Source organism: Zootermopsis nevadensis, unplaced genomic scaffold (genome assembly GCF_977971745.1).
Source record: "Zootermopsis nevadensis isolate Lab colony 2312 unplaced genomic scaffold, Znev_1.0 Znev_ptg000019l, whole genome shotgun sequence".
NCBI lineage: Eukaryota > Metazoa > Arthropoda > Insecta > Blattodea > Termopsidae > Zootermopsis > Zootermopsis nevadensis.
The window spans coordinates 4,648,823-4,662,202 of NW_028259151.1; the positions used below are offsets into that span (position 1 = coordinate 4,648,823).

Consider the following 13,380-nt stretch of genomic DNA (forward strand, 5'->3'; position numbering starts at 1 on the left):
GTTAGATATTGTATACGATCCATCTCACCACTCACGGAAATGAGTACACGTGGAGTGGATGATGGAAATCTCCCGGCAAATTGACATTTCGGACCAACAAATCCTCGAATAGGTGTCATCATCATGCGGTGTTCGATATCGGACCTTCCAGAAAATGCTTATCGATACGTCATATTTGTCTGGGTTTAGCAAGAAGTGCAGGTAAGCTAACTTCCTATCACGTAACGCCTCCATGCCCTGCAGAGGGGATATCAGAATTAGCTACATGTTGTTGATGAATTTGCTAACTTGGTCAAGATATTCACCACCGTTTATGGAAACCGGAAGTTTGTTATCGTGTTCAATAGAGCTCACCAGTGGACACTTTCGAGCGACATTTTTTATTAACACAGTGTCCAGTCTTGTTTTTAAATAAATAATAAGGCTTTCAGTTTTGCAGTGTTCTGTCTAAATGACAAGCGACGAACTAGAAATTCAACGTGTGAAAATTAATGATGGTAAGAACAAGTCTCATCCAACAACGTAGTGACCAAAGAAATTTTGCTGCCGAAGACAGAGTGTCTTTCGATGCCTGTTGCAAGCTGTGTGAAGTGGGTGTAACATCTATCGATATTATGTGTGGTTATAATCAGTGTGATATAAAACACTGAGAAACTATAAAAATATGTATCAGTTGAGGAGTACTAGAATAAAAATAAGAATAATTGAGGATGCTGAAGTCTATTCTGAAGTTTAAAAGTTAGTTTTTCTGCTTGGCTGGTAGCGAGACAGCTTTACTGATGGTTAAAAGCAGGTGGTATCACTGAATTATAAATGGCCTTTGTCCTGGTTCTTTGTGTCTTTTAATTCTTCGTTCGTATTTTCCTTTCCTTCCCGTACATTTTTTATTCAAGTTTCTGAAATCTTGTTATTTTGCTATGTCTGTAATAGACTGTAGGACAGGACTGTGCTGGCCTACTATTTTACATGGTAACGTGTAGGCTGTGTATACTATTGGACAGTTTTACCTTCATAAATTTATCGACTAAATTAAATGTTTAAAAATGACTGGAACTTGTTTTAATTCATTTCGCTCTGACAGCGGTTGAATTTCTGGTACGATATCCAGCCTACATACCTCATTAACATGAGATTATATTGTTTTTTAACCCCGTTTCACTAAATTGAAACCCAAATAATTGAAAAGTGAATGCGATGAAGTTAGGATAATGAACTTACATGTGTTATGAATTGAGATTTCGAGGTTTCAAATTTCGGTTTTCGACAAGCTAATTAATTTCGCTTTCACCATATAATTAAAACTCGACTTAGGGCAAGCAAGAATATAGATTATGGAACTGGGTGTGTCTAAGAAAACACTTTAAGGGCATTCACCGAGGTTTGAACACGCAAGCCTTAGGATTCTTGTCATTAGGCTACGGTTCTACTTCGTTTAAGAAGGCTACTTGTAATTCGTAACTCGTTAACTTGGTCCTGTCGTTAGTCGACAGACAAATAGGAAAAACAAAAAAGCAGTTGGAATGACTGCGGCTGGCTGGAAACGTGGTGCTAATGTTGGCAGTATGTTGGACCTCGGTGGCAATTTTGTGTCCAGAATCCGATGATTCATGGGAAATGACTGAATCGCATTTTTTTTATTAAGTTTGTATATTTTTTTTAAACTTCGCCTTGTTAACATGGATGTAATGATCTGCTATAAAAGCCATTGAAATTTTGTACTTGAACAATAAACACACATTTTTCACATAGTTTTTCACTTGTTTGTATCAGGTCGATAAAAATTCAGTTTCTCGTCTTTTGACAGATGCCAAGCATTTTAAATATACTTTCGTCATCGTGTTTTTCTCAGTGGGCACTCTGTTTTTGCTTTATTCGATCCAAAATGATTATTTTGGTATATTTGGTGTACAAATATTTTTTTAACTTCACTGAGGTTTCTGTTCCATTGTTTGCAGAGTACAACTTCTTTTGAGAGAGGGAGTGTTCCTAATTTACCCCACCTTACCTTATTTTTTTAAATAGGAGCACAAAATCAACATTTATCAAAAAATACTCTCATGAATACAGAAGTACTGTAACTTATACACGTATTCATGCTATTCAACTTTCTTGACCGAAACATTTCAGTCATATCCCTTAGAAAGATGTGCGTGGCATTAAAATTGATTATGTGGATTTAATTATGGTCGGGGTGAATAATAAGAGGCACTTAATGAGCGTTGCACTGCTAAGTAGTGCAAGACGATTTAAAAGTTACAGTCGTGATTCTAACTTCATGGTACTGCCCACAAAAACCATAATTTTCTTGCTCGTAATTCAGCTTTGTTATTGTCAATACAGTGTGGCATCTACTTTTTTTTCCATCTCCGACGTTTACTTTTAAGAGACAGGTTTGTAATTATTTCCGTTGTCTGAAATGGGCCGGAACAAGTCGAAATTGCTTTCCGGTAATTTAAGATCTTGTAGATTTTCCCATGAACAGGCTACGGTAATCGGTGGAGACGAGAGATCTGTGAGATATGGGTCTGTTCGATGTCATTTTGCTCAGCAGAGCATGTTTTATTACGTATGGGCTGGCTTGTATACGGCTGGGTCGGTTCCGCCACGTGTTTCGTTACGAAACGACTCACCGTTGGGTCACCTCGACACGAAATCGTCCGATGTAGGTCCCTTCGACACCATGATAACGCCCATCAACCATCGACGTCACAATCAGGTCACGAGACGTCACACTACGTAAGGAAGTCAGAGATCGTTGGTTTGTTGTCTCGTTTCAGTGACTGTTCCACTCTGGATACCTATCAAGGGTCTCTCGAACGAAGGAAGTTGTAAGATGATATGACAGGTCCTACTTCGTTTGATAAACCCGCAGTGCAGGTCATTCGATCTCGGATTCAATGCATTCAACTTGCTTTGTCATTGCCTGCCAACTTTGTTTACAAACTTCTGGTAACAACGTAGGATTTGATGGACGTGGTTGTAGGGCAGACCTGGAGAAAATCCCTGCGAGGGGAAAACGGTTTTAGTGCGGTGCAGGGGTGATGTTTACTACCAAGCGGGCTAGAGGGCTGCTATTGGTGGGAACTGTGATACGTCAGAGTTTTACACTACTACTACACATACTGAAAACATCAAGCAGTTGAGAGTAGCGTCTTGTGAGTGCACCTGTGCTGTGTTCTGTGGGTGTTGTGATAATATTCTAGATTCAATCACTGTGCCTCTGTGAGGTAATCTTAAAGCTGAACCCATTAGAAAACATGAAAGCCTGTCGTCTGTTGTTCGTTCAGTGGCTGTGGAACGAATGCTTTTAGGATGGGTCGTCACTCACCGCAAAATCTTGCGCATGCGCGTATATCAAATTCCTAGCAGGGCTTTTCTCCTGGTCTGCGGACTGTAGTCAGATTACTAGTTTACCATCACCTTGATGATGGAGGCAGCAAGGACCTCTGAAACGATGGTAAACTTCTACCGGATTACACGGCAATGCAACGCCATTAATTTAACTGTAGCACAGAGTCGCCATCTTGAAACGTAACGACTTATGAACGCGCATCTCAGTTAATGAACCTTTTGTCAGAGTCATCCATGTTCATCCATACCTCTGTTGTGATTCAGGTCTTAGGGTCCCAGCGGTCAAACATCGTGCATAACTTTATGGTTAACTTTGCACTTTGAAACAGTGGGGATGGAAGAATATTTGTTCCCATAGATTGACTTTATGCGTCCGGTTTCAGTCCTTAGTTAATTATGTTGTTCAAATACACTTAAAGTGAAGTGTTTAAGGATGGATTCAGATGTGATTTTCTTTCTTGATAAAATTATTTCTCAAGAGGAAGATTATGTACGTTTGTCTGCTATCATCGAACTCCTTGTTTGCTTTAAAAGACATCCATTAACGTCTTCATTCTCCCGTAGCGAAATGGCCGAATGCAAAATTAACTTCAAAAAACATGTGGTGTAATAAGTGACTATTATGCTTTTGTTATTATGTTTACCTTTAGGCGAGACAAATATTTACGTGTTGGAGCTTACTATTCATAAATGAAGAACGCTGTCTCATTGGGATAACCATCTAAATAGTTTTGTATAAGGTTTCATCTGTTACAAAATAGTTCCCCGCTCCCATTATAGTCTCGGATTCGTACTGTTTTACGCAAATAATAATTAAAGATTTCATTGAAGTAAACTAATTAATTTTATAGTTTATAGTTATTAATGTAATAATTACATGCCATTTTAGGTTGTGCTGTAGTGATGATGTCGATGTTGGTCTTCTGGGTTGTAACGCCGTGCAGACTTGTGGATAGATATCGACGTTTCGGAGGAACGTTCATAAATTTTGAAATAATTCCTTTTTTGATCGAAATAATCAGTAGCAGATGGTTGTTGTGTCCACGAATCTGAAGCACGAACTTAAGACGTGTGATTTGAGTTGTAAATACGCACGTTATGTACGTACATTTCTATGTGGGAGTATTTTAATTTAACGAAAACCTGTCTACAACGGAAACATTTCAGGCCTATTATGGTTTCGTGATAGGGAGTTTATTAACGGTGATGACATTGATCTTTAGATAGCAGCGAATACATGTATCGTGACAGGCTGTAGGTCTTGGATCTGCCTGTCGATCGATCACGGAACTTACTGAAACCGCTTTCTGCACACTACAATCCACGTTGCGCCGTTCCAATGATGTAACTGGTGTTGGCACCTGACCGTGAGTGATACCGCCCTTGGGAACAGAACATGATACCAGTTTAGGCCGGTAGTAAGAATTCAGTGACAGTATGAAATTTCATATCTGCGTTCACAATTCCTCGTCATTTTTTATACTAATAGCAACATCGACATTGTGATAGTGGAACTTGTTTGTTTACATTCAGTGGCATGTTGATCTTTTTCTGCACTTTTCCATCGATGTTTATTTTAACACGAAATCATACGTTTCGAGAGCTGGCTGTGCTGCCTTCGTCAGATGAAAAATGCGTTTCTTTTGCGTCCCACAAAGGGGATAATCCAGATCAATTCGTATACAGCTGAAGTCAGCTTTTTGGAACCTGATAAGCTGCTAAAACTAAGTATTGCCAGAAAGGGATTTTATGAAGACATAAAACAAAAGTTACTTATCTGAAGACTTAAAACCAGAAAAGCCACAAGAGCATAATTACCAGTCCAAAATTTCAATTGTTTTTTTTTTCCATCTGAAGACAGCATAGCGTGACAATTCTGATGCGTTTGCCTTATTTGACTTATTCCAGATGAAATACTGGAAGAACAGAGAAAAACATTTAGTGTGTTTTTATTTCTTAATTTTTGCCACTGCAGCTGATGTCATTGACATTTGTGTGGGTGTAAGTATGGTGCCTGCCAGGCTACTTCTATCATCCGGGTGGTGATGACGTAATCACTGATGCCATCATTACGACCGAACCGGACCGAACGATCAAATTCATGCGCGTGTCCTTTTTCGATTGTGGCCTTCAGTCTTTGCTCACAGGCCGTTGCCTTCCGGTCACGTGTCTGCGAGTGAGCACCTCAACGGATGTAGAGTGGACGCAAAATAACCCCGAGCCTGAGCTACGTCACAGTAACGGAGGTAGCGAAGTTGGAAGGGGAGCTATTTTGCGAACACTTAAGGTCTTCGTACAAAGTGTCAGTTGGTCATGGCTGTTGCAGACAAAATTTACATGGCTCTGTAGTTTTCGTAAAATTCCCTGATATAGAATTTTATTCAGCATTTGTCAAGTTTTTACGTGCGTGGAGGCAGACGATCGGAGATAGCGGGCTTCTTTGGGATGCGAACTCGTCCAAAATATTTCTTTATGATTAGCCAAAATTATTTGTTGTGATGATCTAATGTAAATCGAACATTTCGATAGAGAACATCATTTAATATATTTTAAATATTTAAATGTTAATTATAGTAATATTTTAATATTTAATAGGAATTTTAATGTGATTAGACTGACAAGATTTAAACAAATATATATTTATCACAATATGACGCAACTTTATCATCTCATAGCCAAAATTAGTTCATTATACATGTCATAATGTTTGTATTTCGCGTCTTCTGCTGACAAAGTAAGACATTTATGCACCAAGGTATAAAGCGTAACGGCAAATTAGAAGTTATTAGATACTTTTAAGTCCAGTTCACACCGTACGGGGACGTATATTTAATTTCTAGCCTGAGTGAAAATATTTTCTCTAAAAATAAAGACATACCAATTTACTTCGTACTACAGCGACGTAGATACCTACAATGCCTGTTACCTTTAAGGACATATGGAGAAGGCATAAAACTGAAGTTAACTATACACTATGCTTTCTTCGTAATGCAGTCTTTTCTCTCACAAGACGTAAAACCCTTTGTCATTTGAATATTTTCCAATATCACCCTCCCCTGTCTGAATTTTAATTTTGTTTTAAAGTAAGGGCATGCAGTATAAGTAATCTCTCCCCATTGGGGCAGGAAATTATATTCTTCAGTGTTATTAGTTAGTTATTAACGATTGTCGGTAGTTGAGGTTAACTGCTGTGACTGTATGTCTTATGGTTGGTTCTGTAGTATTCCTTCACGTTTGTTATGAGTTCACTTTTTAATTTCAGATTTAGTGGCAACGTTAATTCTGCACAATTACTGTTCCCGTTTTACTGAAATGTCTGCCCCGTTACATTGCAGACATAAACACTAGAAGAGTGGTTGAACACGAAGGATTTGAAGTCTGGACATTTCAGTTACAAGGGGACAGTGAAGTTCTAGTTTTATGAATTTAATAGATTAGCAAGTTTGTGCAGACGACAGAACCGAATTAAGGAACTGAAGTGCTAAGTTACACCCGCCGTGGAATGCAACTGAGTAGTTTACACTGCGAGCAGAATACATTTTATATTAGCATTTCGTTTATTTTACTTTTTATACTGTCATCTCTGTTACCATTAGCCTCACAGTAAGAATGTGAGTTTAATAAACTGTAGAAACCAGCAGCACATGAACATGCATTCCATGGTCCCACTACAACTGCAGTTGTTCAGAGCTGGAACACAAAGGCACCGAACAGGAGACTGACGCTGAAAGTAGTTGGATGTTATCGAATTACCAGAAACAAATGTGTACATTGTACGACCTAATTTGGTAGCCCACAGGAGTGTTACGGCTTCCTTGCCCGCACTGCGCACAACTTCTGTTTTAGGGTGAGTTCCGCGCAGAATGTTTGGTGTTAGGGCTCGAGCGAGAAGTGCTGGCACTTGCGCAAAAGGACTGATTTTCGTCGTATGAGATGGACCCGTCCGAAGCACACGCGAGAGGGGTGTCAGCTTCAGTTGGTTTGTAGCTCTAGCTGTGTTTAGTTCGGTGCGTCACCGCAGCTGAGTCTGTGCGACTCCCACTACTAATGAACTCCCCTCTCTCGGCTTACACACCGCGCATTTAGGTGTCACGATTACTCGCGCGACCTCTACAGCTTGCCTTCTCTCCCGTAAAGAGGCAGAGTTTAATCTCACGCCGTGGTCACAGATAAAAGTCGTGCGTGCTAGTCGCCGAATTATGCTTCAGTCTGCTTGACTCTTCGATTAATAACGTCATCTGATAAGAAAAGCCTTTTGCGGTTTGAGTAACGGTCTGTTATTGAGATGATCGTTACATAATTTCCTTCTGATGTCGGCAAATCAGTACCGTCGTTACATCATGTTAATACGTACCATGACTGTATGAGCTGTGGTAGCGCCTTGGGAGGTCCAGAAAATTGACACTGCATCGTTGACCCTGGTTAACCTGTAGTTAACTTACGTTAAAAGATCGTCTGTTAAAAGATGGTGTGATGCACAATGAATACTAATACTGATGTCAACATTTTACGAAACCGTGAAAGTTGTATGGTTAGCGACACAAATTCTAAAGGTCGTTAATCACCAATAAATGGGGACAAATAGTCTGTTTAATGCTTTCAGTGTTCTTGTTTCTTGTTGGATGCACGTTTTAGCCGTGAGTGTTTTAAGTAATGTGGCTTTAGAAATTATTGCGACTTTTACCTTGCCAACTGCTGGCGTCTGCAGCAGCGAATATCATCAGCGGGCCACGTGTTTTGTGCACTCAATAATGTTTCATCCTCTGTGATGTAAATTAGTTACCTGATACCAGAAAACACGATTTGTTAACGTCGTCGGCACTTGATAGTGCGTTCGTAAAGTCTCATCAAGAACTAAGACGTGTCTTATTGATGAACCTTAGAGGAATGCACGCGAATCGTAGCGACATGAATTAAAAGTGGTATAGGAAAATTACTTAAAAGTTAAAGTAATAACTGATATATTTTACAAAATAATTTTATTGTGTAACGTGATAAAGCGTCATTAATTAAAGTAAGAAACAGATTAGTTAGGGTATGGAGAAATTAGTTTTAAGATTGCTGTCTTCTGGGTTGTGACGACGTGTAGCCTGGTAGAAGTTTACCAACTTTTCAAAGGTCCTTGTTGCCGCCATCATCAGGGCGATACTCAAATCCTACGAAGTTAGTTTTATTAAATAGATTTCTTGATTATCCGAGCTGTTATTATCTTCTGAAGAAGCAACCTGCTCCATTGTATGAGTCTGTTTTATTTTCACGTGGTGTACGTCCCGTACCACCAACCGACACGTGTGTATTTGTAATTGTCAGCGAAGCTCGGAGATTTATTGCGACAAGTAATTTCAGATTAGTTGTTTTTAACAGCAATGTTAAATGCCTATGTCAGATTTGAGGGAGGGCTATTGTGTTCCAGCAGCAACCGCTGTGGCTTGCCATGATCTTGTTCATTACAAGTGGCTGAGAGATTTTGCCTAATGTATGTCATTCTTAGATTTGTTAGTATGGAAACGAAGTTGCTATGACATTGAACTAACTGCGGTTAAATAGGGATTTATATAGGTCTGTCGACTTGTGTGGGATGGCCATTTCTTTGACTGAACATTACATATGACCTTTGGCTGCTTCAAGTATCTGAATGAAATACGACCACCATTAAAGTGAATTATAATTTAATGTTCAGAAATTGTGAAAGTTTTTATTAGCATTTCTAGAACACTGCTGTTGTACAGTGGGCATAGTCTTGTTAAAAAGATGTAGCTTCCATGAAATTTGATGTAGCTTGTTTCCTATTGGATCGTACGAAATTTAGTAGACAGTGCTTATGAATATTCATTGCAAAGGAATAAATGCCAAAATTGTTTTTCTTTCATATTACACTCTACGTTTTTTTGAGTGTGAGGTCAGGGTTTCTGGATAGATACTCGCCTGGCCAAAATTATTTACTTTTATGAAACCCGTGATTCTCAACCGGGGGTTTGCGGACGCTTATGGGTCTGGCAAGTTGTGCTTAAGGTATCCACAAATAGAGTAGATTCAGTTTTTTATTTTTTCATGTTATGACTGTCTGCTTTAAACGTTTTTTTCCATCACATATTTTACTTGCACGCTGGAGTAAAACGAGACGAAAATATATGCATTCTATCCTATTTTAGTAAATCTGTGTTCTATTTAACTATCGCTTCACGATCTTTTCAATCCCTCCCTCCCTCCATCTCTCCCTCCCTCCCTCCATCTCTCCCTCCCTCCATCTCTCCCTCACTCCCGCGTGTGTCTTTGCATCGGTCATCCAAGCGCGGAATTGTGTTGTGGCCACTGAATACAAATGGTGTTACAAGGATGGACGCATGTTCTGTGAATAAGTACAGCGTAGCCGCTCATGCTCATTCCACTCCCAGCGGACTTCTTTTGGCGCGCGGACAGTAGAATTCCGTAATGGTCAGATCATGGCCACCTGTTTGTCTTGGCTGTAGATATTTAATTGATTTTAAATGGAAAGGAACTGAGCAGTTAAAAATGAAATTGATACCTGGATAAGGTAGAAAGAGAAATCAGTAAGTGAAAATAGTTTTGGTTCTACCATAAAGTTTTGATGCCATGTGAACCGACAGTAACATTTCATAATTTCCCAAAGCCTGTGTACCCTGCGTAGTTAATTTATTTTGTAAGGAGTCAGGGTACGCATTTGAAAGTCTGCGAGATGGAATGTGTATTCAAAGTTGAAATTCTGTACAATTAAAACGAGAGACTGGCATCTTCTTCAGGCACCGGGCCACAAATTATTGACATGGCTCCATCACATGTTGGATCGTCTTTTATAAATTTGAGACGCGACAAAGGAAAATTGTCAGACATCATGTTCCTGTAATGCAGACAACTAACCTTTACGAAATGCTTCACCCGGGATATTTGATCCAAATCTCGAATTTACTGAACTATCTCTCTTGACAGAAACATCGTAGTCTCGTGATTTTAAATACCTTAACAATGTGAATAAACGAATTCTTATTATCTGTACATAAATTTAACATATTTAAAGAGATTATTGCACGTCTTAGCCAGTCGCTTATAAAGAAAGATGCTCCAGCGATGTGCGTGAAAGATAACGAAACAGTAGTGTGCCTCTAGTGACCTATCATGTCTTCAGGAATAATTTAGTGTTGTCCTGGAAACCCCTATTGTCTTGAACCGTGGCATTCCAGGACTAATGAGAATAAACCACTGATTTTAAAATGCCGCCATGAATTTCAATTTCACGTTGGATTCTACCAGGACACGAAACCTGAACTATTCACCAAGGTGGAAAACAGTTATATGAGCTCTAATGATATGATTCGGTTTATTGCTTAGCGGTATTCTGATCTTTACTGCTGTTTTTATTCAATTGGTGAAGCGCGTTCTGGTTTACTGTGTGATCGGTTGGCTACACTGTAGGCGCTGTATAATCTAGAATCTTATTCATGATCCAAGTTCTTTCCGTATTTCTGTCGATATGATGACAGGTAACCTATCAGTCGTCGCTGAAAGGGCAGATTTTGAGCTCACCCGGATTACGTTCATTGTGGGTGTGCATTTTTTTACGGTATTTCTTCTGGAATGGCACAATCGATACACATTAACCATTTAGATTCTTAGTATTTTTTTTAGAAATCTGCTGAGAGAAATTTGATTGCCAGTTTTACAAATGCTGTCACAGGCACATGTAAATAAATGTATAGACTGTTTATATTTCGGAATACTAGATTATAGATTACAATGTGACTGGGAACCTACTTTAAAGTAGAAAATTGGATTTTCGGTTTGTTACGTGAAGTTACTTCTGGATAAAGTATAGAAACGTTCATTTTAAATGCCACATTTCTGTTGAAACGCATAAAGGACATTTCATGAAGTGAGTTTGGACTGATTATAATGACAGCAAAACTTATTTTCTACAATTAATTTAAGTTGCATTGTGGGAATCAAGCTACATACTTCTCAACAGGCACCAAAATGAAATTCATTCTTGCAGTTTTCCGTGAAGAGTCTGTAATTGTTCAATTCAAGAAACATCTCACTCAAGTTTATCGCCGTCTTAAAGAAATTTTGCCGTGTCCAGAGCAAGGGAAGCTGCTCGTTGCCATCACTTTGTACTGTCAACTAACTGTGCACGAACCATGATCTCACGAGAGTATAATGCAGCTATTTTGATATTTGATTTTTAATTTAATTAGTCTGAAACAGGGTAATGTGTATCATATACCGAGTTGTGATGCGGTAATAGCACTTTGATAATTTTCACGGCCTTTTCAATTCAATTAATTTATTTAAGTGCTTGACAACAGCCCAGGTAAGGCCAATAACAGTCAAGCACTGAACAACATTACAGGATGAAATATAATACAATGATTACATTCATTTCAATAATAATAAAAATAAAACATTACAAATACAAAATTAAACAAACGAAACTAAATATAAAAATGTATCATTACTACTACTAATAATAATTCAATTCCTTTATTGAGTGATAATTCAAAAGAAAATGGGCTAATTAATATGCCTAAGTAATATAATAATTTAATTCATTAATACTAAAAGAACAATAAACAGTAAAAAAACTAGAAAAACTTACAAGATTAAATACCATAAAATATGGTCAAAATGAATTTTGAATAATAATAATAATAATTCAACTAATTTATTTACGTGTTTGTCAACAGCAAGAAGCCAATAACAGGCAAACACTGATAATATATACAATAATAATGAAAAATATTACAAAAAGAAATTAACTAAACTTATACATGTACAGTATTAAATATAACAGCCAAATATATATAACATATATAATTAACGTAATGTGTTAATCAACCTATGTTTAACATGGTTCTTGTGCCTAAAATAAATTATGAGCAACCTTGAATGCGCATAGGTATTGAATACTGGACCTACCTTCAGTGTTGTCTCCTCATTTCATACGTCATGGCGTGTTCTTCAGGCCACAAAGTAACATAACCTTTACTTGTGTTATGATTGGGTTTGCTGTGTTAATATAGTTCCCAGCATAAGTTCCTTGCTTCTTAGTAAGGGCCTAAATGGATTTTTGTTGTGTTTCGTCATGTCTTAAGGAAAATTATGTTTCGTTCTTTTCAGAGATGGCAGCGACGTTGGTTTGTGCTGTACGACGACGGGGAGCTGAGTTACTCCGTGGACGAACACGTAAGTAGCACGAGCTGATCTGTCTCCTGCAGAGAGCCTTCCTGCTGGCGAATCCCACTCTGTGAATTGTTAGGTGAAGTGTGATAATAGTTCACATTGTTACAAAACACTGCCGACTTTATGCTGTGAAGTCAATGAAGAATTAACAGGATGAACTCAATAGGTGTTGTAATTAGATGTTCCTTCCTACACTTTAAATGTCCTGTTCACAATCACTCTGAACAATTTTAAAACAGGTGATGTTTGATTACGCAGTAGCAGTCGAATGTGTAAAGGAACCTCCTCGTTATGGAAGGAACCCGACATTTTGTTACTGAGGACTGCTTCAGGTGTCAGATTTAAAATTCGGCTGGAGACCGAGAATTCTGAGTGTGCTTGGTTTATCTCCGTTAGTGCATCAGCTTATAAAAAAGCATTTGACCTGTCCAGTAGCTTATTTTTTTTCCTTCAATTCACCGTAAAAAATAATTTTACTGTTTTTAAACAGCTAATTGTCTTCCCTGACAGCAAAGTCTGAACATTCCCAACTTTCAGATTGTTTTCCTACACCAGTGTGTGCCACAATTATGGAATTACTTCAGTAAAGTATTGTATCTGATTCCAATTTTTGACTCTGAATTGAGTTTTGACATGGGTCAAGGCGAATATGTCTGACAGAGTGAATTTCTTACTGTGAACAGGGTACGATCATTTCCCCGCTGATCCATTTCCTTACCCTCTGAAAGATCCAAAAGAAATATATGGGTTTATTTATTTACCGTGAGAAGCGTTTGTAGCTCTAGCTGTGTTTAGATCGGTACGTCACCGCAGCTGAGGCTGTGCGACCCCCAC

At 38.4% G+C, this 13,380-nt stretch overlaps 1 protein-coding gene across 3 annotated transcripts in view; it reads left to right on the top strand.

The window, feature by feature from the left end:
* Positions 1-13,380, top strand: part of osp (myosin phosphatase Rho interacting protein outspread) — a 255,539-nt gene that overhangs the window by 150,561 nt on the left and 91,598 nt on the right. For all 3 annotated transcript variants that reach the window (XM_022078478.2, XM_022078479.2, XM_022078486.2), the window contains exon 3: positions 12,484-12,549. In XM_022078478.2, the coding sequence (XP_021934170.2) occupies positions 12,484-12,549 (66 nt within the window). The remainder of the gene's footprint in view (positions 1-12,483; positions 12,550-13,380) is intronic.